Source organism: Pelodiscus sinensis, chromosome 3 (genome assembly GCF_052426305.1).
Source record: "Pelodiscus sinensis isolate ZL-2025 chromosome 3, ASM5242630v1, whole genome shotgun sequence".
NCBI lineage: Eukaryota > Metazoa > Chordata > Testudines > Trionychidae > Pelodiscus > Pelodiscus sinensis.
Window position 1 is genome coordinate 82,137,800 of NC_143054.1, and position 23,712 is coordinate 82,161,511.

Here is a 23,712-nt window from a genome sequence, read left to right on the forward strand (position 1 = left end):
CTGGATCTTGTACTAGACTTTTTTTTTTTTTAAAAAATATCCTCAAATGTTATACCTAGTCTACTCTGGAACATTTTTGTGACAGGTCCATGGCTCTTAGAAAGTTATTCTATTGCCTAGCTAACTTTACTGTTAGAAACATGACTATCAATATTTAGAAAACAAATGTAGTTTTGTAAATTTTTTAGAATTAGAATCTCTCACACTGGGGTCCTCCTCGGAGTACATAAGGGAACTTCTGGGGGGGCTGCAGGCCCTGCTGATCATTTCCTCTCCCTCTCTCCAGGGGCTAAGACAGGCCCCATACCTGCCCTGGTTCTGCATGGCTCCTGGAAGTGGCCACAAGGCATCTGAAAGCCCTACGTGCATGGCTGGCCAAGGAGGCTTTGCATGCTGCTCCCGCCCAAGTGCCGGCTTCTCAGCTTCCAATGGTTGGGAACCATGACCAATGGGAGTTGTGGGCCAAGGGCAGTGTGAAGAGCCTCCCTGGCTGCCCATTCACCAAGGAGATACAGGGACTTGGTGGCTACTTCCTGGGAGCAGCAGTAGATGCTACTGGATCCCTGCACTCCGAACCTTCTCCTGTACCTCAACCCCTGTCCTAGCCCAAAGTGCCTTCCAGTACCCAAACTCCCTTCTGGCATCCCTCAACATCCCAACCCCTTTCCCTAGTCTGGAACTCCTCCTACATTCCCACATCTTTGGCTCCATTCCAGAGCCCACACCTTCATCCAAAGCCTTCACCTCAAACCTCTAATCCTTTTTGTGTAAGTGAGCTAGGATGAAGGATAGTGACAGAGGGAAGGGAAATAGAGCAAGTGGGGAGTGGGAACTCAGTGAAGGGGTGGATCCAGAAGTCCCTCAAATTTTAAAAATAATTGGGGTCCTTGGGTTACTAAAGTTTGAGAACAGCTGTTTTAGAACACTCAAATATTGTATCTGATCAATGTGTATCTTTACTTAAGCCTAAAACATAGATTCAAGTAGCACAATAATACAGGTTAAAGATTCAGTTTAAGTATGGATACATATCTATAACGAGTTTTTTTTGTTATTATAATCAGCAAGATGACTGCAAGTGGTACATTTTGGTATTCAGATTTATTTGTCCTTCAGTGACTTCCTTATTACTTTTGCTTAGTTTGCAAGTTTTTCCCATTTTCTCTACTGTCAACATAAAGTTCAAATCAGACACTTGAAAATTAAGCCGTGGATCTCCCCTTGGATACATTTTAAAAAAGGTACTCAGAAAAAACGTTATGTATGTTGATAATACTAGGTAAAAAAAGAAGAAAACATTGTGGGAGCAGGACAGTCTGGCAATCAGGGTTCAAAGAACCCAAGTGGAGAAAATAAGATTTAAATTCAAAATCTCATGAAAGGAAACACTTTATTCGCCTTCAGAAGCTTACTTAAAACTATGCTTTTCAGTGACATCTTCAAAAAAACCTTTGAGAACCATGAGGTGCTGGTGTACCTAGATCTATTGCCTAGCATGGTGACCAGCATGTTCTCCCTCCCCTGTCTGTCTGTAGTCTCAGGTATTATAGTTGGATCGTACAATCTTTGGGGCAGGGACAGTCTTCTTGTTCTGTGTATACAGTGCCTAACAAGAAGGATCCCTAAGCATCAAAAAGGATCTTAAGGTGCTACAATAACAATATTACTAGCAACCCGATTTAAAGGGTATTTGCTAATTCAAAAAAAAATTCCTAACCATGTGTGACAGGGTGGAGTAGGCCCTGAGGCTTCCTGCTGGAAGCTTGTGGCCTTGCCACACCCTGTCCTACAAGAAAAGGACAATAGAGAAGTCATCTCAGGATTCTAGAGTGACTGCAGAGAAAGCGGCCAATCAGGGGCCAGGAAAGCTTACAAAAAGAAGCTGAAGAACAGAGTTGCAATTAGTGTCACTGGAGTCTTCAAGGTGTGCAGATTGTGAGGCTGGATGGCTGAGAAAGGGAAAGCCCTGGAGGCATCATTTTAAGAGGAGAACAAACTAAGAGGGACACTAACAGAGGGTACTGAGATGGGCCCCTGTTAAGAGTGCACTCCAAAAAGGAATGAGTGATTCACACCAGGCTGTGTAACATGGCTGGAGGACTGAATAGCCGAAAAGGCTGTCAAACTGAGGGAATGCAGGCACTCGGTCAGACAGGGGTGCTCACAAGAGGAGAATGCTATTCCATCACACCATGCTACCAGTATCTTAGATTATTAAACTGAATTTTTTTCAAAATCTAGTACCTTTTGCACTTGCAAACATGCTAACAATGGAAAACACTTACCTCCTCCCATTGAATGAATTACAAAAAAACACTGCAGACAGTCGCAGTGTTCTGCAGTCCTCCTCAGCTTTTCCACAATGTGTTCCCGATACTGACAGCCATATAGTTTATGACCTACAGCCCTGGAAATAAGAAAATGAAAACTTCCAGCTTTGCACGTTAATTCTTCCTATTCTAGTTTGTACACATGCCTGCTGAATGGTTCAAAATCTGTACTCAGTATTTTGTTCTCAAAATAAATATAAATTAATACAAGAGCGGCCATACTGGGTCAAAACAAAGGTCCATCTAGCCCAGTATCTTGTCTACTGACAGTGGCCAATGCCAGATGCCCCAGAGGGAGTGAACACAACAGGTAATTATCATGTGATCCCTCTCCTGTCATCCATTTCCAGACAAACGTAAGTTAAGGACACCATTCCTACCCATCCTGGCTAATAGCCACTGATGGACCTAATCTCCATGAATTTATCAAGCTCTTTATTGAACCCTGTTAAAATCCTAGTCTTCACAACATCCTCTGGCAAAGAGGATCACAGGCTGACTGTGTGCTGAGTGAAAAAAACCTTCCTTTTATTTGTTTTAAACTTGCTGCCTATTAATTTAATTTGGTGACCTCTAGTTATTATATTATGGGAACAAGTAAATAATTTTTCCTTATTCACTTTTTCCACATCAATGATGATTTTATAAACCTCTATTAAAACCCGCCCCCTAGTCTCCTCTTTTCTAAGCTGAAAAATCCAAGTCTTTTAAAACTCTCTACATATGGGACTCATTCCAAACCCCTAGTCATTTTTGTTGCCCTTCTCAGAACTTTTTCCAGATGACCTGACCACATTGGTATGCAGTATTCAAGATGTGGGAGTATCCTCTGTCTTATTCTCTATCCCTTTTTTAATGATTTCCAACATTGTTTGCTTTTTTGATTGCCACTGCATACTAAGTGGATGTTTTCAGAGAACTATCCACAATGACTCCGAGATCTGTTAGTTGTAGCTAAATTAGTCCCCATCATATTGCATATATAGTTGGGATTATTTTTTCCGATGTGCATTACTTTACATTTATCAATATTAAATTTCATTTGTCATTTTATTGCCCAATCAGTTGATTGTGAGAGATCTTTTTCAAACTCTTCACAGTCTGCTTTGGTCTTAACTATCCTGAGCAGTTTAGTGGCATCTGCGAATTTTGCCACCTGTTTTCCCCTTTCTCCAGATCATTTACAAATAAATTGAATAGGACTGGTCCCAGGAGAGGCCCTTAGAGGACACCTCTAGTTATCACTCTCCATTCTGAAAACTTATAATTTATTCCTACCCTTTATTTCTTGTCTATTAACCAATTATCAATCCATAAAAGGACCTTCCCTCTTATCCCATGACAACTTACTTTACTTGAGAGCCTTTGGTGAGGGACCTTGTCACAGGCTTTCTGGAAATATAAGTATACACTATATCCACTGGTTCCCCCTTTTCCACATATTTGTTGACACCCTCAAAGAACTCTAGTAGATTAGTAAGTCTTGATTTCCCTTTACAGAAATCATGTTGGTTTTCCCCCAACAAATTATATTCATCTATGTGTCTGACAATTGTATTTACTATAGTTTCAACTAATTTGCCTGGTACTGACTTTAGACTTACTAGTCTATAATTGCCAGGATCACCTCTAAAGCCCTTTTTAAATATTGGTGTCTACCTTCCAGTCATTAGGTACAGAAGCTGATATAAAGGATAGGTTACAAACCACAGTTAGTAGTCCCCCAATTTTATATTTGATTTCTTTCAGAACTCTTGGATAAACACCATCTGATCCCGGTGACTTGTTACTGTTAACGTTTATCAATTTGTTCCAAAACATCCTCTAATGACACCCCAGTCTGGGACAATTTCTCAGATGTGTCACCTAAAAAGAATGGCTCAGGTTTGGGAATCTCCCTAACATACTCAGTTATGAAGACTCAAACAAAGAATTCATTGAGTTTTTCTGCAATGACTTCATCATCTTTGAGTGCTCCTTTAGCATCTCGATCGTTCAAGGGCCCCACTGGATGTTTAGCAGGCTTTCTGCTTCTGATATACAGGCAGTCCCCGGGTTACGTACAAGATAGGGACTGTAGGTTTGTTCTTAAGTTGAATTTGTATGTAAGTCGGAACTGGTACATATTGTAGGGGAAACTCTAGCCAAACATTTCTCCAGAGCTCAGTTTTATTCTCCCACACCTCACTTCCCTCAGTCCTTTATTCTCAAGCTGAGGTGTCTGCTGAGAAAAGCCGCTCCGCGTCTCCCTGGTCTGCTGGGGGGGAGGAGGAGGGCGCGCTAGCTTCGCGTCTCCCTGGTCTGCTGGGGGGAAGCAGCTAGTGCGGGGTTGCCTCACCCCGTTTGTAAGTAGGGATCCAATGTAAGTCGGATCCATGTAACCCGGGGACTGCCTGTACTTGGAAAACATTTTGCTATTACTTTGAGTTTTTGGCTAGCTTTTCTTCAAACTCTCGTTTGGCCTTTCTTATTATATTTTTACACTTAATTTGACAAAGTTTATGCTTAATTAATTAATAATGGAGATTGACTATCTCCTAGAACTGGAAGGGACCTTGAAAGGTCATCGAGTCCAGTCCCCTCCCTTCACAGCAGGACCAAGTACCACCCCTGATGAATTATTGCCCCAAATGGCCTCCACAAGGATTGAATTCACAACGCTGGGTTTAGCAGGCCAATGCTCAAACCACTGAGCTATCCCTCCCCCCAATGCTCCTTTCTATTTTCCTCACTAGGATTTGACTTCTACTTTTTAAAATATGTCTTTTTCATCTCTTACTGCTTCTTTTACTTGGTTGTTAAGCTATGGTGGCACTTTTTTGGTTCTCTTACTGTATTTTTAAATTCGGGATATACATTTAAGTTTGGCCTCTATTATGGTGTCTTTGAAAAGTTCCCATGATGCTTACAGGGATTTTACGTTTCTCACTGTGCCTTTTAATTTCTGTTTAACGAATCTCCTCATTTTTTGTGCAGTTCCCCTTTCTGAAATTATAGTGTTGGGCTGCTGAGGTATTTTCCCCCACTAAGAAGGGATGTTAAATGTTATTACATTATGGTCACTACTTCTAAGCAGTCCAGTTATATTTACCTCTTGGGCCAGATCCTGCACTCCACTTAGAACTTAATCAAGAATTGCCTCTCCCCTTGTGCATTCCAGAACCAACTGCTCCAAGAAGCAGTCATTTAAGGTATCAAGAAATTGTTATTTCTGCATCCTGTCCTGTGGTGACACGTACCCCGTCAAAATGGGTATAGTTGAAATCACCCACTATTATTTAATTTTTTATTTTGATAGTCTCTCTAATCTCCCTTAGCATTTCATAGTCACTACCATTGCCCTGATCAGGTGGGCAATAAATGTATCCCTGCTGATAAATTCTCATTATTAGAGCATGGAATTGCTATTCACAGAGATTCCGTGAATATTTTGGCTCATTTAATATTTTTACTTCATTTGACTCTATATTTTCTTTCACGTATAGTGCCACTCCCCCACTTGCACAACCTGTTCACCTGTGATATTGGCAACTGGAATGTTGTACAAAATTATGATAGAGCATAACAGAAGTACTGCTTACTTTTTTAAACTCACAAATAGGAAGAAAGGGACTATTTTTCCTTCAATCTTACGATCAGTGAAAATTAGACATCCCCATTGAGGGGGAAAGGCTACCTTCACACTATTTAGTATGCGCCTGTTAGTCTTCATTTGTTTTTAATATGGAAACCCTGAATACTGGAGTTTATAATTACAACCATTATAAATGGTAATACTTAGGTCTTCTCCAGTACCACTTCCTGATAAATAACTAACACTACTGTGTTAAGAAACTCAATATTATGGAATTCTCAACTGGTATGTTACTCCCTAGTTTGGGATATCTGTTTAGAAACAATCCACTCTTTCGCTGAGTATTAGAGATGTACTAAAACCTCAGAGAAAATTTGGACATTCACTCTGTTATCTACATTATTTTGAGTTTCTCCTCCCTTTTTTGTGACTTAGTGCATATGTCACGTTATTGGACTGTGAGGGGAGCAGCCGGGTCACTGCTGCACGCATGGGGGGTGTTCGCCCCAAAAGTGGTATAAAGGGGGCCATTTGAGGGGTCAAACAAAAGCTTACTTTCTTCTGATTCTGTATCTGCTCTTCATATATCTGTATAATGTCTGTGTGTAGAGCAAGGAATCTGTAATCTGTATGGAGACTGGGAGTCTCTCTGAATGTGGTTGAGCATTGGGCAGAGCCCGGCCTTTGGACATGCTAATTAGTGAGGCCCTGTGGGACAATAGCGCTCAATGGGCCAAGGACACACCTCGGGAATGGTGACCGACACCTAAGGGCTACCAGCAGGGAACACAGTGACAGGCTGCTGGCCAGATGACCTGCTGCAGCCAAGAGACCAGGGAGGATGTATAAAGATGCCATGTGGCTGACTCCAACTTGGTACTCAGCTCAGCACTTCATCCCAGAGGCAGCAGTGCAGGGATCGAAGAGCTGGAAAGAACTGTGGACCCATCCTAACCTAGGATGTGCAACTAAGGACTTCTAAGCCAGCAGCTATAACATCTCTGCTAGAGCCTGTATCGAGAACTAGGAGATTCAATGCATGTAAAGTATCTTTTAACAACCTTACTCTCATGCTTTTCTTTCTGGTAGCAATAAACCTTTAGATGTTAGATGCTAAAGGATTAGCTCAGTGTGATTTGTGGGTAAGATCCGGAGGGTAAATTGACTTGGGATCTGTAGCTGGTTTCTTGGAACTGGACAGAACTTGTTTGGGGTAAGTGGGATTGGGTTTTAAGACCCCCCCCCCCACCTGTGTATGAGGCCCGGGGCCATCTGGGGCACAGACATTGCTGGGGTGTTGGAGGGGTTTTGCTCATGAGGCTTCAGGCAGGCTGTGGGACTGGTTTGTGGCCTGTTTGGAAAGGTCACCAGTCTGGGGGCTGTAAGGAGCCCCGAATTTGAGCAATTTGCCCTGAGCGGACGCCCTCAGCTGTGCCCAGACCAGCCCGGTCTGTCACAGCATAGGCTAAAAGTCCAAAGTTCATTTGCTCCTGTTACTGACTCCTCACTCACTCTCCGTGCAAGGGGAATGATGTCCCAAACTAGATTATGATCTCCCGTAAAGAATGAGCACCATGATGAGAATACCTAAGAAACAAATGATCCTTTCTTCATGCAAGTAGGCTCAGTAACAAAAAACAGCGAGGGCAATGGAACACAGAAGAAATGTTATATTAGCAGAATGATGCATAAAACAAAACACTTTTCAAAGTTCTCCTTAAGGTGACAGAAATTCTAAGATTTACTGTTGATGCAGTTCTCACCGGTTCAACAGAATCTACTAGAAAGACATTACTATCATTTCCCTTCTCAACTGCCGTCTACTTAGTAGCTAAAATTGTTTTATGAAGAAGAGTTTATTCTCACCAGTTGTTCCCTGAACCAGAAACATCTGTGATGAGCTGCTTGCTATCAAATACATCTCTCAATGGCCCCTGCAGTATTTCATTCACTACACCCTCCTCCATGTCAATCAAGAGAGCCTTAGAGAAAGAAAAAATTTAATTCAGTCAGTATGCCACTCTTTGAAAATGTTACACAAAAAGATATGCGAGTACTTGCAAGATAAAAGGTATCTTGTGCCTTTAAAGTTTTAGGCATAAAGATATTATTGAAAAGATGCATTATGACTGAAGCTAATTTTAGAAAAATTCACCTTGATCTTTTTGTCAAAAAACAAAGTTTAATGAAGCATTATTTCAGTGGCTGCAACTTTTGAATACTGTTCAAAATTTGAAGAGTTAAAGGTATAATATGCTAAATATTTAGTAAAAATTGGCATAGCTTTTCAGAGAAGTTTCTTCTTAAAATTTCAGTTTTAGTTTGAGAAGCATGTCTGAAATTGTGCATTTAAGATGAAAGGTAAACACAACATTGAAATTATGAACTCTTTATACTAAGAGTATGCAATGTATCTGAAATTATCTTCTATTGATTGTCTTACTCTTGCTTTTAAAGACAGGATTTTTCCTTTGTAAATATCAGCACCATCACCACCAGTTCTGGAAAAGGGAGAAATTTTTTCATCAGATCAAAATCATCATGGAAGCGATAGAATTTTAATAATATTGTCTTTACTCCTCATTGATCTCTGCTGTCCACGTAGGTCTGACCAAATGTAAAACAAACACACACAACGCAAAACACTCCCCTCAAACAGATATAAAACATTCTTTACTAGCAAAGTCTTCATGGAAAGTCCCTAAGTTTTTACAGGATCCCATCCCACTGTTACCTTAAGAACAAAATCACTTGGAAACAAAGATAATCAATATTAAATATTCACCACCAGAAATATTCCCCTACTCTACATATGCAAGTTTCAGCTTAGTTATTGGCCATACTTTTCAGTTTAATCTCATACTTGAATCATGGGGTCAGTTCCATCAGAAGGGGAGTGTCTAGACTACAGGGTTTTTTCGAAAAAAGTGGCCTTTTTTTTTAAAAAAAAAAAACCTTCCCCTGCATCTAGACAGCCGCCGCGTTCTTTCGAAATTAGATAGAAAGAACACAGAGGTTTTTTCAACTGCAGTAAACCTCATTTTATGAGGAAGAACGCCTTTTTTCAAAAGTGCTCTTCAAAAAAAAAAAAAAAAAAAAAAAAAGTGTTCTTGAATGCAAACAGGGCTTTTCCGAAAGAGAGCATCCAGACTGCCTGGGTGCTCTCTTTCGAAAAAGCATCTTGCTTTTCCGAAAGAAGTGATTGCAGTCTAGACGCTCTCTTTCGAAAGAAGCTTGTAGTCTAGATGTACCCAAGGTGTGGGCAGCGAAAGATCGTTCCAAACCATTTCTCACCTTACCAGTATCGAGAGGCCCCAAGTACATGCGTCCAGATACAACAATATGGATGCCCCCTAGCAGTGTGTTATGTCAGCTTGGGTTCACTAGAGCATACAGTGTTCCAGCTAGGAATGTAAAAATTTGTTAAAAAGGTAACTCTAATTGCTCAAAAAAAACCTTACTAGTTACTACTAGTGTGCTACTTACTTGGCACTGCAGTATAAAGTTTAAATATGTTTTTAGAATGGGTCGCATAAAGCTGGCCGTAGACTACTCAGGAATCCCTAAATATCAGGGAAAACGTATCTATTCCTGAAAATCAGCTTTCTAGCTGCCTCTGAAGTGCAAAGCAGCCAAAAAAATATTGTTACTCCCTCTCCTTATGCCAGGGGTGGGCAAAAGGCCCTTCATGGGCTGGATCTGGCGCGCCTAGCGGATTGATCTGGCCTGCGGAGACCCTGATGCTCTCGTGCCCTCAGGGCCTTGGGGCAGGGAGAAGCACAAATTTTCCTCTGCCCGGCCCCCGCCCTGCAAGGAGCACACAGCACTTAGAAGCACTATATGCTCCTGGCAGGGTAGGAGAAAACTCTGCAGACTCCCCCACCTCCAAACCCTTATTGGCCTGGGGGAGCACGTGATGTCTCCTCCCACTGACGGGCACAGGCATGTAGGGGGAATCTCTGGGGGCAAAGCCTTCATATGCTCCCCCACTTCCAGACCAATCACCATCTGTAGGTGGGGAAGTGAGAAGTATCCTGGTCCCACTCCTTCTGCCTGAGCCCCTGCCCCTTCTGGCACAGCTTGGGGCCACATTGAAGTGGCCCCCTGCAAAAAGTCATTGCCCACCTTTTTTACACTGATCAGCTGTTTGTCGGCTCAACGCGGCAGCCATGTAAATTTAAATGAAGCGGCGATTATTTAAATCGCAGCTTCATTTTACTCTGTCGGGTAGCCTAATCTACATGCCTCTGTCACCAGAGGCATGTAGTCTAGACGTACCCTTAGTGGGTTTACCCAGGGCAGAGGGACATAAATTGAAAAATGTTTAATAAAGATAAAGCTCTCTCCTACTTCTGTCTTCACAGTCTTTGACTTTTTTCACTTGTCTTCACTGCCCTCAACACCAACTATCCCTAATGCACCAACCACCCTCACAAATATTTTCTAAGTTCTCCAAAGAAGCTTTTTAATTTTAATGTGATAAATAAAAAAAGCATACTATGTTTTTGTCTAGAAAAATGCTACACTGCACTACATTAAATTGATCCTGTGATTACTCCCTTACATTCCTATTGTGGACCTGTGTAGTTGACTAGGCTTATCGGGGGAAACAGGAGCCAATGTTGGGGGGAGTTGGTGTAAGAGCCAGTTCTCCCCAGCACCTTCTCCAATGTGCTGCCTGTCCCTGGGGCCCCCCAGGAGCTCTGCATTTAAAATTTAGTAGGAGCCGGGTGGGCAGGCAGCCCATCTCAGTCCCTGCTCATGCCAGTCCAGAAGCAAACCCTGCTGCGACTCTGCAATTTAAAATGCAGGAGCAGCTAGGGGGCAAGTTGCCTGGCTCCTACTGCATTTTAAATTGTAGAGCTGAAGCGGGGTTTGGTTCCACACCCAGCATGAGTGCCAGGACTGAGCCAGCTGCCTACTGACCAATTGAGTATATTGACTACTCAATTAGTTAAATACCCACTTAACATCACTAGTCCACAAAAGTACATAGTTGTCTAAAGTGGCACTATGGCATCTAAGTCCAACATTTAGGTACCAACCAGACCCTCAGGCTCCCTGCTCAGCTGCCACATTGCTTTGTAGGTACTTCAAGTACTTTGTCTCCAAGTTTCCTACATTAAAAACACTATGGCACCAAGTTTTTGCCAGTGAGCATACACATATCCCACATTCTAGGTGCCCATCTCACACCTAAGCCCCACTGGGATCCTCAATCCAGATCCTGCCCTGCTGATATCACCTGGTAGGATTCTTCATAGGAGGCCGAAGTGCACACAAATCATACAGCAGTCCAGTCTTTGGTCCAGTGGTCTGCACACTCACCTGAGCAGTGGAGACCTATTTTCAGTTTCCCCAATGTGAAAAAGAAATTGGGACTACTTCGTCCGAGCTGAGTCCACTCATCATTGGGCTAGAATCCTGCTCTCTGGCTTAATGCATCAACATTTAGGCTCAATGGAACACCTTCACCCAGAGAGATCTGCCCCAGAATAACCAATAGCCCAATGGGGGTCCCATTGATCTCAACTCTATTCTGCCCTAGCCTCGAGTCCCCCTGCACCAAAACTCCCTCTCAGAGCCTGCCCTCTGAACCCTGCCTGTAGCTCAACTCCGAACCCACTCCCACACTCCAAATCCTTTAGCTCAAGATCAGAGTCTGTACCCCAGTCCTTTGTCCCAACCTCATAGAAGTGAGTAAGGATGGGGGAGGGAGGGAGGATGGAGTGAGCAGGTGCGGGGCCTTGGAGAAGGGGAGGGAAGGAGGCAGGGCAAGGGTATTTGGATTTGAGGTAGATCCTGGATTGCACTTAAATTAAAAAAGTGATCTCATGCTTCAAAAGGTTGAGACCAATGCGATAGGCTAACCAACCAAATGCACAAAATGTGTGAATATCTTAATACTGCCAACATTACTGTTCAGGTGCTGTGTGTTAGAGTGCAAGTTGGATAAAGTGGAGTACTTCTGGGTATACGCTGGAGATTTAAATAAAGCTTATAGGGAGTCCTGGAGAGAGTTATCAACAGAACTGTAGGCAATATAAAAGCATAAAGGAATACAAACATTTCTAGCACCCATGCTTTTAAGGCTGTTACAGACTTTTCTGATACAAACTGAACTGTTAGCAAAAATCTTTTTTCCCTCCTTTAAATAATTTCCTAGCCTTTTTTAAAGAGCATTGGCATATCTCACTAGGTTACCATTCAGAGTCAATGAGACAAGGAGCTGCAACTACTTGGATGAAACTGGATGGAAAAACTGTGGTCTGAGCTGTTCCTAACTATACTGGGTATGCATGTCTCCTGCCTGAAGAAAGAGAGGCAGTTTTATGACAGTAAATTCTTTGGGTCAAACATTGTATTGCCATCTAAGTTATCAAAAGTAAATACAAAACCAAGCCCTACATGTTTAGCAGCGACAGCATAATCTGTCAGTGGGAGGGAACTTCAGTGAAGGAGCCTGTGTCACAACTCACTTCCCAAAACATTACAGCCTCTTTTGGACTTTTGGAAACTGCATACAGTCAGGAAGAGCTACAGAAGCAGCAGTCCCATTACCTGCATTAGACTTGCAGCTTTGCTTATTGCCCTTCTCCTTTCCTGCCAGTATGAAGCATACATTTAAAGTTTGAGAGGTACCATTACGGGTCACTGGCAAATGTGATGGTTGCCATCTTACCTTCATCCAAGTACTGAATTTATGACCCCTAGAGCAAAAAAGGAGTGTCTTCAAAGTTTGTGCTAAAGAGCCAAGGTCTTTGGCAGGGAAGTTATCAAAGACTCACATATTTTGTGGACTGGAAGAAGGGATGGAGGAAATAGGAAGAATGTGAGAGATACACAATATATAAACATTGACCACAAGCAAATTGCATGACAACTAACATTGACAATTCACACCATAAAGATTTATGAATTTATACATTAAATACAACATCTATTTTAAATTTGTTTTTTTCCCTGTGTGTAAATCACATGCAACCATCCTCCTTCATTAGATCTTGGCAGGGTTTGAATCCCTTGAACTTCAGCTCTCTAGCACAGACCATTATTAGTTGAACTACAGGCTTAATTGCTATCCCCTTTCTAGGTCAGCCACTGAAGGACTGTAAAGATGTTTTCCTAGTGTGTTCCAAAGCCAGAATGTAGGATTAGCCGATTACCAATGTTCTGCTGCTGACTAGTGAATGGTTTTGTGTGTGCCGTATAGTACATAGTGTGTAGAGACAGGATAGCTCAAACTTGTTTAACAACTCTGAAATGCAGTATGGTGCAGTGTGTACGATTGGAGAATGTCAAACAAACAAGGGACCTGTGGCTTCAGTGATCTTGCATAAGGTCTTCTGACTTTTTTTTTTTTTTTTTAAAATAGCCAGGAGTGTGTTCAGCAGCTCCTCACCATCTCCCACATTAGGATTCATGATCTAGTAGTAGTAAGGGTAATGAATTGTATGGGAATTTAAACAGCACTCAGAGGTTAGAATGGAGCTGCTACGTTTCTTTTTCTCCAATTTAGAATCTTCCCCCAAGATACAGGCTTATCTGAAGAGGCACATATGCTCTTCCTATCTGACTGGGTGATGGCATTTGTGATGCAGCAAATTTGTCATAAAATTAAAAGCTGGTGGTTTCACCTTAACGTATTTTCTGTTATGGCTAAAAAGTTATAAAACAGTCTATGGGATAAACACTATGGCTGTGTCTACACTGGGCCACTTATTCTGGAAAAGCAGCCGCTTTTCCGGAATAAGCTGCGAGCTGTCTACACTGGCCGTTTGCTTTTCCGGAAAAGCAATTATGATCTAATATAAAATCGTCATTGTTTTTCCAGAAAAAATATGCTGCTCCCGTTCGGGCAAAAGTCCTTTTCCGGAAAAACTATTCCGGAAAAGGGCCAGTGTAGACAGCACAGTAGTCTTTTCCGCAAAAAAGCCCTGATCGTGAAAATGACCATTGGGTTTTTTTTGTTGTTTTTTTTTTTGCGGAAAAGCGCATCTACATTGGCACGGGCGCTTTTCCGGAAAAGCATCCTGCCAATGTAGACGCGCTTTTCCGGAAATACTTATAACGGAAAAACTGTTCCGTTTTAAGCATTTCTGGAAAAGGGTGCCAGTGTAGATGTAGCCTATGGGTAATCTAGACGTACCCTATATGTATAACTGGCATTCAAGAAATAAGCATGTGAGGAGCAGCAATGTGGTCACTGGATGGATGGCAGCATGTTTTTCATTTGTCCCCCTTTTACAAACAATCTAAATTTTGACTCATTGAAACAGTACTCAAAATGTATAGTTTGTATTTTGAGTTTTGCCATTTCAATGAATTCTTTACAAAATGAAGATTTAAAGCTATTTGTTAAAACTGAACTTTGTAAAACAACCATAACTATCTTGCAGCTAGTGATTTACCAGTATTAGTCAGAAAGCTGATTAACAATGTTACAGCTAAATACAATATATGGTAAGCACCACCACTGTTCTATCCCTGTAAATTACACAGTATGTGGCTTAGATGCAAATATGTGAGTGAGTAGCAGGGATGTGTGATAGAATAAGTCTTTTTTTCTAAAACTCTAGCTACAAGTCTTAGTGCTCATGCTAGAAAAGTTCAGGTGCATTTTTCAACACCTGCCTAAATAGACTGTGCTTCTTATATGAATTCTTCTTGCAAGATCCCAATCAACACTAACAAACCATAATGATGAAGTCTGCCACTTAAATAGGACTATGTGGCTGAAGCAGAATATGTTTTATTTTAAAAGGAAGATTAACACACAGTCATAACTGACAGCTCCTTTCGAGCAAGAAAAGAGTAAAAAAAGGAGAATATTTTCATAGACTTAGAATAGCAAAGGCTCTATAGATAAAGAAGGAGGACGACAGACACAACATATGGAAGTATAAGATGTTAAGATCTCTTTCTAGGACAACTAGTAGTTTGACCTGGAATACAGATTAAACTGAAGTTTATTCAAGGGAATAGCAGACAGAGATTGCTGAAGGTACCAAAATCAATTACTGTGATACATTTCAAATAGGTTTCTTGATTTAAAAAAAGAAGCTTACCTGGTATCCACATTTCTAAAGAAGCTGCTTAATGCTTCATCATAAATTCCTTTCTAAAAAACAGAAATGTTGCACAAGTTTTAAGTGAGCAATTATAGGGATTCTCTGTGCTATTTCTGGCTAACACTGAACAACAGTATTTAGTTAATATATATACACAGAGCTTTGAAATTATGAGAGTAAACAATTCAGGCAATAAATAACATTTTAGTCAACATAAGATTTAACAAATATCACAACCAATATTAAATTTTCTTTTATTTTGCATTTCTGAAGATTTTTGTATTTTATGAAAAAAACAATGTATTTATTAGATAGCAACAGAATGAGCTGAACTGTTTTACGTGTTATATTTGTTATGGCAGCATAGCTGGTCCATATCTACTATACAGCTGTCTACTTAAAGAGTAGGCTGAAAATAAAAGCATGTTGCTGTATACAATGCAATACCTGCACAATTGGTGCCAGTACTAGTTGCTTTGAAAGAAAGTAACCAAAAGGACTGTTCATCACAATCTTTAACAACACACTGAAATTTTCATCAAAGAATATCTGTACATTCCTTGCACACTGGACACATTTCCATGGAGGATCCTTAGCATGCTAATTTCAGGGCCCATTTATCTGTTACTCTGTCCTGTGCTCAATATAGAAATGACGATGGGACTTTAGTAAGGATGTAAAATCCCATTTAACCAGTGAACTGATCAATTGGGATCCAGTGAATGGGAGGCCACTCCAGCCCAGCTGGAATAGATGGGCTGCTGCTGGCCTCACAGGACTGATGGATCCACCGGCTCCACGGCTTCCCCAGCCCTGCAGAGTTACTGGTTTTGGTCCAGTAGACCTGTTGAGGCTGGAGCAGCCTTCTGCCTGCACTGAGACACAGGATGCTCCTAGGAACTGGTTACTGGTAAGCAGCACCCAGTAAGGATTATGCTTACTGGGTAACTGGTTAACCATTCACATTCCTAGACTTTAATGCACTTTTACAGTCCCTTGTATTTTGGATCCTGCCAGGGGCCTACTCAGATAAGGTAAAAAAAATACCAGAATTGCTCTGATATACACTCAGGCTTGCAGAAAGTAAATCCAGGTTTCATTTTAGGATTAGCGCCTCTCAGGAATGCCCAGAGCTGCTGCACCAAAAGACTAGAAGTCCCCTCTCAGTCCCATCTGGCCAGAGCACAGGAGAGGGAGACTAGGGCAACATGCCACCCAAGCCTCATGCTTACTTGGAGAACCATAGTGAGCTGTGTTCACACCCCCTTCATACAGGCCCGCCGCTCATTTGCAGTCCCACCCAAAGCTTTCACTCCTAACTGGAACCCAGGTTGTCTCTAGGTGGGTGTGAGGCCCAAGCCAACCGCCCCCCACTCCATCCCTCTTCCAGGTCCCCCCTCTGCTCTTCCCCGCATACTGTTGTTGCCTGCAGAGATAGGCTTGAACCCTGCTGCTGGCACCAGAAGCCTACTATTCCCGTGGGCCTATCGCTTGGGGGAGGATCTCGAGGGAACAGATGGGGGCCCAGTCCACTCCGCAGGCTCCCAGCTGTGCCACTCCACTTTCTGTGCTGCCAGTGAGTGCAAGGGCAGGCCTAACCCCTGCTGCTGGCACTAATGCCAAAGCCCGCCTCAGGCTCCCCAAAGCCTAGGACAGTTGTCCGAACCGGCCTATGGGCCGGGTGGCTCTTGCTGGAACCCTCACTCCCAACCCCAGCTCTGTCCTGCACCGGCGGGGTCCCTCCCACAGGAAGCTTTTTTACCCCGAGCGGCCCCGTTCATGGGACGTTTCGAAGCCGGTGGGACGGCGGCGCGTGGGGTGGGGCGGGGCTGGGGGAAGCTCAAGTCACCGCCGGGAGATTTCAGAGACCCGCGACATGGACCCCTCCCGCCTTGCCCTGCGTCCAGCCCAGTCACCCCCGGGCCCCCGCTCCCCAGAGGCAGACGGTGGAGCGAGGGAGGAGACACCGCGCGGAGCCGCCCCGGGGCGAGGGAGGCGGGACTAACGGGACCCAGCAGCGTCCGGGGAGGGGCGGAGCTCGACTCCCAGGCTGCTCAGACCCAGTGGCCGCAGCGGCCCTATCGAGCTGCGGTGGCACCGTCCGCGGCCCGGCAGCTCCGCCCCGGCGGGGGTGGGAGCCGGAGCCGCTCGCGGGGCCGTTACCTTGTTGACGGCGGCGTGTTCCCTCAGCGCCAGGTCCCAGAAGCGGCAGCCGATCTGGTTCCCGCACTGGCCCACTGCAAAGCGGGGAGAGACAGGGGTCAGCGGGGCGGGGGCGGGAGGGGGAGGGGTGTCACACCGGCTTACCCTGCACTACCACCGACTGCGTCATGGGCGCCGCTCCAGGAGCCGTTACTAGGCGCGCGCGGGCAGCAGCCGCTGGGCTCCACCCCCACCAACCGGCGAGGTGCTAGCTCTGCCCACTAAAAATCTGGGTTCGAAAGTCCCGCCCCTCGCGTGGGCGGCGCCGGGCGCGAGGCTCACCCCTGCTAGGCTCGGCGTGGAAGGTACCATCCGGGCTCACATCCCCGCCGGGGTGAGAGTATGCGCGACATCTCCCCCCCCCCCCCCATTGACTTCCTTCTCACGCAAATGGAACGCTCCGTGTGAAGGCTGCTGAACGTGGGTGGGCAAAGAGAGGGGCGGAGCCAGAGGTAGCAGATCCATGGCTTAGACTCCTAGAGCTGGAAGAGACCTCAGAAGGACATCAAGTCAGCCCCCTGCCCAAGACAGGACCAATCCCAATTAAATCAACCTAGCCAGGGCTTTGTCAGCTGAGACTTAAAAACCTCTAGGGCTGGAGATTCCACCACCTCCTCAGGTAACCCATTCCAGTGCTTCACCACCCTCCTAGTAAATAGTTTTTCCTAATATACAACCTAGATCTCTCCCACTGTAACTTGAGACCATTGTGCCTCTTCTGCCATTCCTCACTACTGTGAATAGCCTTTCTCCGGCCTCTTTGGAACCTCAGTTTAGGAAGTTAAAGGCTGCTATCAAATCCCTCTCACTCTTCTCTTCTACAGATTAAACACACCCAAATCCCTCAGCCTCTCCTTATAGGTCATATGCTCCAGTCCCCTAATCATTTTGATCACCCTCCGCTGGACCCTCTCCAATGCATCCACATCCTTCTTTTAGTTGGGGGCCCAGAACTGGACACAATGCTCCAGATGTGGCCTCACTAGAGCAGAATAAAGGGGAATAATCACTTCTCTGGATCTGCTGGTAATGCTCCTCCTAATTGCTCCTCTCTTGCCCTTGTATAGGCTGGTACCTTTTGTTGCCAAAACCTCCCAGTTTTGGCGACAAAAAACTTCCACCCCTGTGAGATACTTTTGTCTTTTCCCCTACCTTTATTGTTGACAAAAAGCCAGTATGGACTCTGCTGGGGTTTTTTTATGGCAAGAATTGGCTTCCAACAGTATCCTCAATGTCTACCCTGATGGCTGTGCTCCCTGTTTTGTGATATCTGCTGACCTGCAGGCATGCTTCCCCCCACCCCTTTCAAAGTGTAGGGAGGTATCTGACAGCTGAGTAAGCTGCTCTGTTTGGGGAACAAACAAAGAAAAATCATTGGAATGTTCCTGTTTGGCCCTTCTAGGAACACAGTGGCAGGCAGACTGCTGCTGCAGGGAGCGGGCTGGAGAGATTTCTGTGCTGCTTTGATATTCCTGAGCACAGAGAGCTCACAGAGCTATGAGTGACTCTCTAGAAGCGCAGGGATCAGCTCTGCCTTCCCACAACACTGCACTGCGAGATGCTTATCTGCATTGCTTTGCTCTGGGTGCTAGCAATGTGACCTTGAATATCAACAATGGGAGGCAGAAGAATTGGCTTGACTGCTTTTTTGCTTTTGGCAACTTTTGCATGTTGAAAGCACTTTCATTGCCAAACCTTCCCAATGTAGACATAATCCCTGTTGATATTGGGTGCTCTGTGAGCCCTAGTGATCTGGCCCTTCACTGGCATGTGCCACTGACTCCAGACAAAAAGATACTGTCACTGGAAGTTGAAGTGGAGCAGTACAGAGCATGGCATCATGACAGCCTCTACAGAGATGAAACTTTAAATAAAAAACTTAAAATCCAACCACACTGAATATGGCCAAAATAATCACAGGGTTTATACTCATTTTCAGCCTTTCGAGATTAAGCACAACTTCAGTACAAGATGTTAAAATGAAAAATTATGGGCTTGACCATTGGCCTACAAACATTGTAATATGCAAATACTCATGTCAGACTTGCTTTAATTGTGAGTCAGACACCACTAGGTGTTATAATACGATGACCATACCTTCATACACATCAAGGCCTGAATGCGGTATTGGCAACCCCAACACTATGCCTTATCACTCCCCAAATAAGGAGATTGCCCCCAAAATCATGATTAAAAAATTAAATTGTGATTTATGGTCTGTCTTTTGAACCCAAACAAGTAATTTGCTATGGGAAAAGGGGGGCATTTTCCTGACTGTTCATAGATCTGTGCGCCCCATTATGTCTTCTTCTTTTTGCCCCTCTCTGTAATGGAATGGAAAATACCTTATTTAAGATAACTGGAGCCATACCTGGCAGAGACTTAAGGATCACGTAATCAACACATCGGGGCTATGTCCACACTGGCCTGATCTTGCGCCTGAAAATAATCAGCGTAACGGTATTGTGCAAGAGGATTTTTCTTGCGCTAGAAGGGGCAGTGTAGGCACTCCTTCTTGCGCAAGAGCCTCTTCTGCAAAAATGGTGGCTCATTAGATATGCAAATGAGTCTCGGCGATATTCCACGCTTAGCAAGATCGCGCCAGTGTAGACAAAGCCCTGGTATGTATAAACAAGAGCTGTGACCAGTCCATATCTGGCACAGAACTATACAACATTGTTTTAGAAGTGGGAGATGAACCCATGCCTCCATATGGACACTATAAATCATTGGAACCCTCAATGGAAAATGGATCAAGTACTGCTGAGATGGCAATGTCTTTTGGTAAGGTTAAGGTGATGTAACCCAACTGATAAGTGGTCCCGGGGGAAAAACCCTGGTAGTAGCAGATACTCTGTCACAGAGCCCGGCATTGCTCTGACCTATCTTAATATAAAGTCAGAGGTGTGGACTTCCCCTCTAGCTGTAGGGTGCTTGCCCTCACCACCTCAGGTCCTACCCCTACTGCACCTCATCCCCAAACTCCCCACCTCTCCTCACCCCTGTTCTTCCTCTGCACTGCTTCAATTCCACACCTTCTTCCAAGTCCTGTACCACTCCCCCACTGCCTCTTCCCCACCTCCTCCCCCTGAGCATGCCCTGTGTCTGCTCCTCTCCTTCCCAGAACTTTCTGGGCATCAACTATATGAAAGAAACGTCAATGACATGCAACTTCAGGAAGTTCTACATTACTTTCGGAGTGGCTGGTCCATGTATGTAAAGGACACTAAGAAAGTGGCATGAGGCTATTTTGTGCACAGAAGCTAGCATTCTCTGGGGCCTGTGGGTGCTTAACTCCCACTCTGTCCCCCCATCTCCTTCCACCAAACCCCATTCTTTCTCTCAAACCCTTCTGTGTCCCAGGTTCCAGCCACATCCCATTCCTTTCCTCAGCCCTCCTCCATTCCACCTCTTCTCACCCCTTGTCATGGTCATGAGGGTTAGCCAGCAGCCTGGGAACTAAGGGGTTAACCTTACCTAAGTCAGGTAGATTCAGCCAATAGGAATGTAGATAGGAATTTCAAACTAGGACAAAGGAATGTTTGATTTCTCCCTCCTTTCTTCTGGACAGATTCTATCTACTGAGGGGGACAGACAGAATGTCTCCCTCCAAGAATAGACTCTTCACTCTTCTGTAAGTAGCGTAAAGTTTAGATAAATCTGTTAGGTTTTATTGTTTTATGGTTTGGGAAATGGGATCTGCTGTCTGTGCATTTAAAATGCTTTTTGTTCTCTTTTGTAACTAAGCTCCTGGCCCATAGTGGGTTTCTCCTCACGAGTATATTACTTTGTTACTTTTCCATCTAGTCATTATGCTTGCAACAGGAATATTGTGGTGATAATAAAAGTTCTTTCTCTTTCTTTTTCTTAACCTGGCATTGGTTAATTTTTGTGTCCTAGTTTGTTCTTTAGGGGGGAGATTTCCCAAGAGATCTCTCCCCTGATTTTCTTATCAATACTTGCGTGGTGGCAGTGGGATTTTATCCCCAAAATCTAGATTGTTAAAGTTTAGGGGGGGAGTGTTATACCAAAGCCTGGTAGATAAGGTTTTGGGGTACTTTTGCTGGCCCGCACTCCTGCATTTATTGTGCCAGAGTGGGGAAGAAGCCATGACACACCTACTCTGTCCAATACTACCTTTCTCCTACCTCTTCCTATCCACTACCACCCCCTTCCCAGGAGTGACCCATCTCTGCTCCTCTCACTCCCAGTGCCTCCTGCATGCTTCAGAACAGCTGATTTTAGCAGGTAGGAGGTTCTGGGAGGGAAGAGGAGTAGTGTGGTGGGCAGTGCTTTTTTTGTTAAAAAAAAAAAAAAAGGTGCCGGTACTCCAGGGAAAAAGTTGTTGAGCTCTGACTAAAGGTGCCAGTACTGCATACTGGGCAGTACCATCACAAAAAAAGCACCGGTGGTGGGTAATTAAATGGGTCAAATGAACTCATGATTAAAAGCAATCACATGATAATTCCAAATGATATGAGAGGAGAAATTCTAAACCTAATCCCTGAAGGACATCAAGGATTAACAAGGATGAACAGATTCACCAAGCAGTGTGGAGGATGGGCATCAGTCAGGACTAAAGAATAAAATATTTGCATGTGAACATTACAGAACTAACAGAATAACAAAGCACAAAGAATCTTTAATACCAGACAGATCTTGGAAGAGACTAGCTGAAGATTTATGGGAATTCAGAAGACATCATTACCTGGTAATTGTGGACTTTCCCCTCTCCTATATCCCTCCAGGTACACAGAAATAATGTACTTGTAAGATATAAAATATAATCGAGAAACTAAAGAATAGTTTTTCTCACTTCTGCATTCCAGTACAACTAGAGATGGTCAATGGACCAAAATTCACTAAGCAGAATTTAAGTCATCTCAACAATAAGTGATCTTGATTATATTACAGCAGTCCACATTACCCACCAGTGAATGGAGAGGTTCAGAAAGTTGTACAAACAGCCAAGAAGATGCTACAGCAAGTAGATCTATTCCTATTTGATTCCTCTTCTGAGATATAGAGCAACATTCATATACCAGGTACTGGATATAGTCCAGCAGACCTCTTGATAGGAATCAGTTCAGAACTATGGTTTAAACTTTAGAAAAGAAAGTTAGGCATCAACTTACCCTGTAGCTGGGGTTGCTCGATCCCTCCCTCTGTCCCAGGCCCCACTCCCAATCCACCTCTACTCCTAAGCGCCCACTTTGCCGCTTGCCACCCCAACTCCATTTCCACCCTGCCTCTTGGTGCCTTCTCCTCCAAACGTGCCCCGTTCCCACTCCTCTCCCCTCAATCTAATTCTGCACCTGCTGATGGGCAAGAGATGATTGAGGGAAGAGAGCTTAGTTGCTAATTTTTCTTAGCAGGTTCTTTGGGGTTGGAGCACCCATGGGGCCATTGCCTATGAAAATAATCTATCTTCAAAGTGGCTAGACATGAAGAGAGTAGACAATTTGGATAAAATGTCAAAAAAGAGCCTATTATGAACCCTTTCCCAACAGATGCCACTCAGAGAACTGCCAGATCTAGAAACTGGTGACCATGTTGTCTCAAACTGGATGGAGAAAAATGACGGACAACTACAGTTGTCATAAAGAAAAAGAATTCAGTGCCCAGATCATATGTGATTGAGACCAACAAGTGGAGAATTCAGCAGAAAAAGTTGACATGTACAGTTTTTTCCTTAGAAAGAACAATCCACAAAACTAACTCTACAGATGGTGTATACAAAACACAAGACAAAGATTCCAAACCAATCAAAGCCAGCTATTGCAGCTAATGGACTGCCAGATGACCAAGTTATTATGTGTTTGGGTCATGTAATTGGAAAACCAGTATGGTTCAGACACTTAACAGACTTATGTATACTGAAGTTCAGTAACAGTGTGAAAGTGTAAATACTGTAAGTGATAGGAATGTAAAAAGGGAGATGAAACTCTCTAATCCAGCACTCTCTGGTCCAGCAACATCTATGGTCCAATATGATTTTAGTTAGCTAGATGTCCATTTATCATGGGTGTGACCAAGTTTCCTGTGGTCCCATAAAGTTTGTTTATAGCCACCAGTCCTGGCTCTCAGTATTCTGTGCTGGTTTTTAGCTCTAATTTACTCCTAAATATCTTCTAAGAGCCTAGTAAGCAGTGGAAGCTGTCGCGAGAATCACAGGTCCGATGATGAATACCCAAGGGGGGAAGGACAGAACCAGGTGGACAGTTTTATCAAATAAATATTAATTATTTATGACAGTGGTGAATTTATAGTATTTATTCTAAGATTTTTAATAGACCGTGTTAATAATGAATTGACAGTATTTATTATATTTATTCTATGGCTTCTAGTAAAACGTGTCAGAGATATAAGGATGGGAATTGCAAGGGGAATAGTCTCTAATCTTAAACTATCCAGCTACAGTAATTAAATAACAGTGATAACTACAAACTCTTATGTACTACCCAAAAACAACTACAACACTAAGCTTATACAACAGGAAAAAATCAAATCATACATACCAACTTACACAGCACAC

At 43.6% G+C, this 23,712-nt stretch overlaps 1 protein-coding gene across 5 annotated transcripts in view; it reads right to left on the reverse strand.

The window, feature by feature from the left end:
• Positions 1-17,504, reverse strand: part of TUBE1 (tubulin epsilon 1) — a 35,193-nt gene extending 17,689 nt beyond the window's left edge. For 2 of the 5 annotated variants that reach the window (XM_075923997.2, XM_075923996.2), the window contains exons 1-6: positions 17,283-17,438; positions 17,139-17,212; positions 14,973-15,025; positions 8,348-8,405; positions 7,771-7,886; positions 2,286-2,407 (exon numbers count right to left, since the gene is read on the reverse strand). In XM_075923997.2, coding sequence (XP_075780112.1) covers positions 2,286-2,407; positions 7,771-7,886; positions 8,348-8,405; positions 14,973-15,025; positions 17,139-17,212; positions 17,283-17,307 — 448 coding nt within the window. In that variant the 5' untranslated portion in view covers positions 17,308-17,438. Of the gene's footprint in view, positions 1-2,285; positions 2,408-7,770; positions 7,887-8,347; positions 8,406-14,972; positions 15,026-16,737; positions 17,076-17,138; positions 17,213-17,282; positions 17,439-17,459 lie in introns of those variants that run through there. The other 3 variants (XM_075923998.2, XM_014573700.4, XM_075923999.2) reach the window with 3 other exon arrangements.
• Between the last annotated feature and the right edge of the window lie 6,208 nt (positions 17,505-23,712).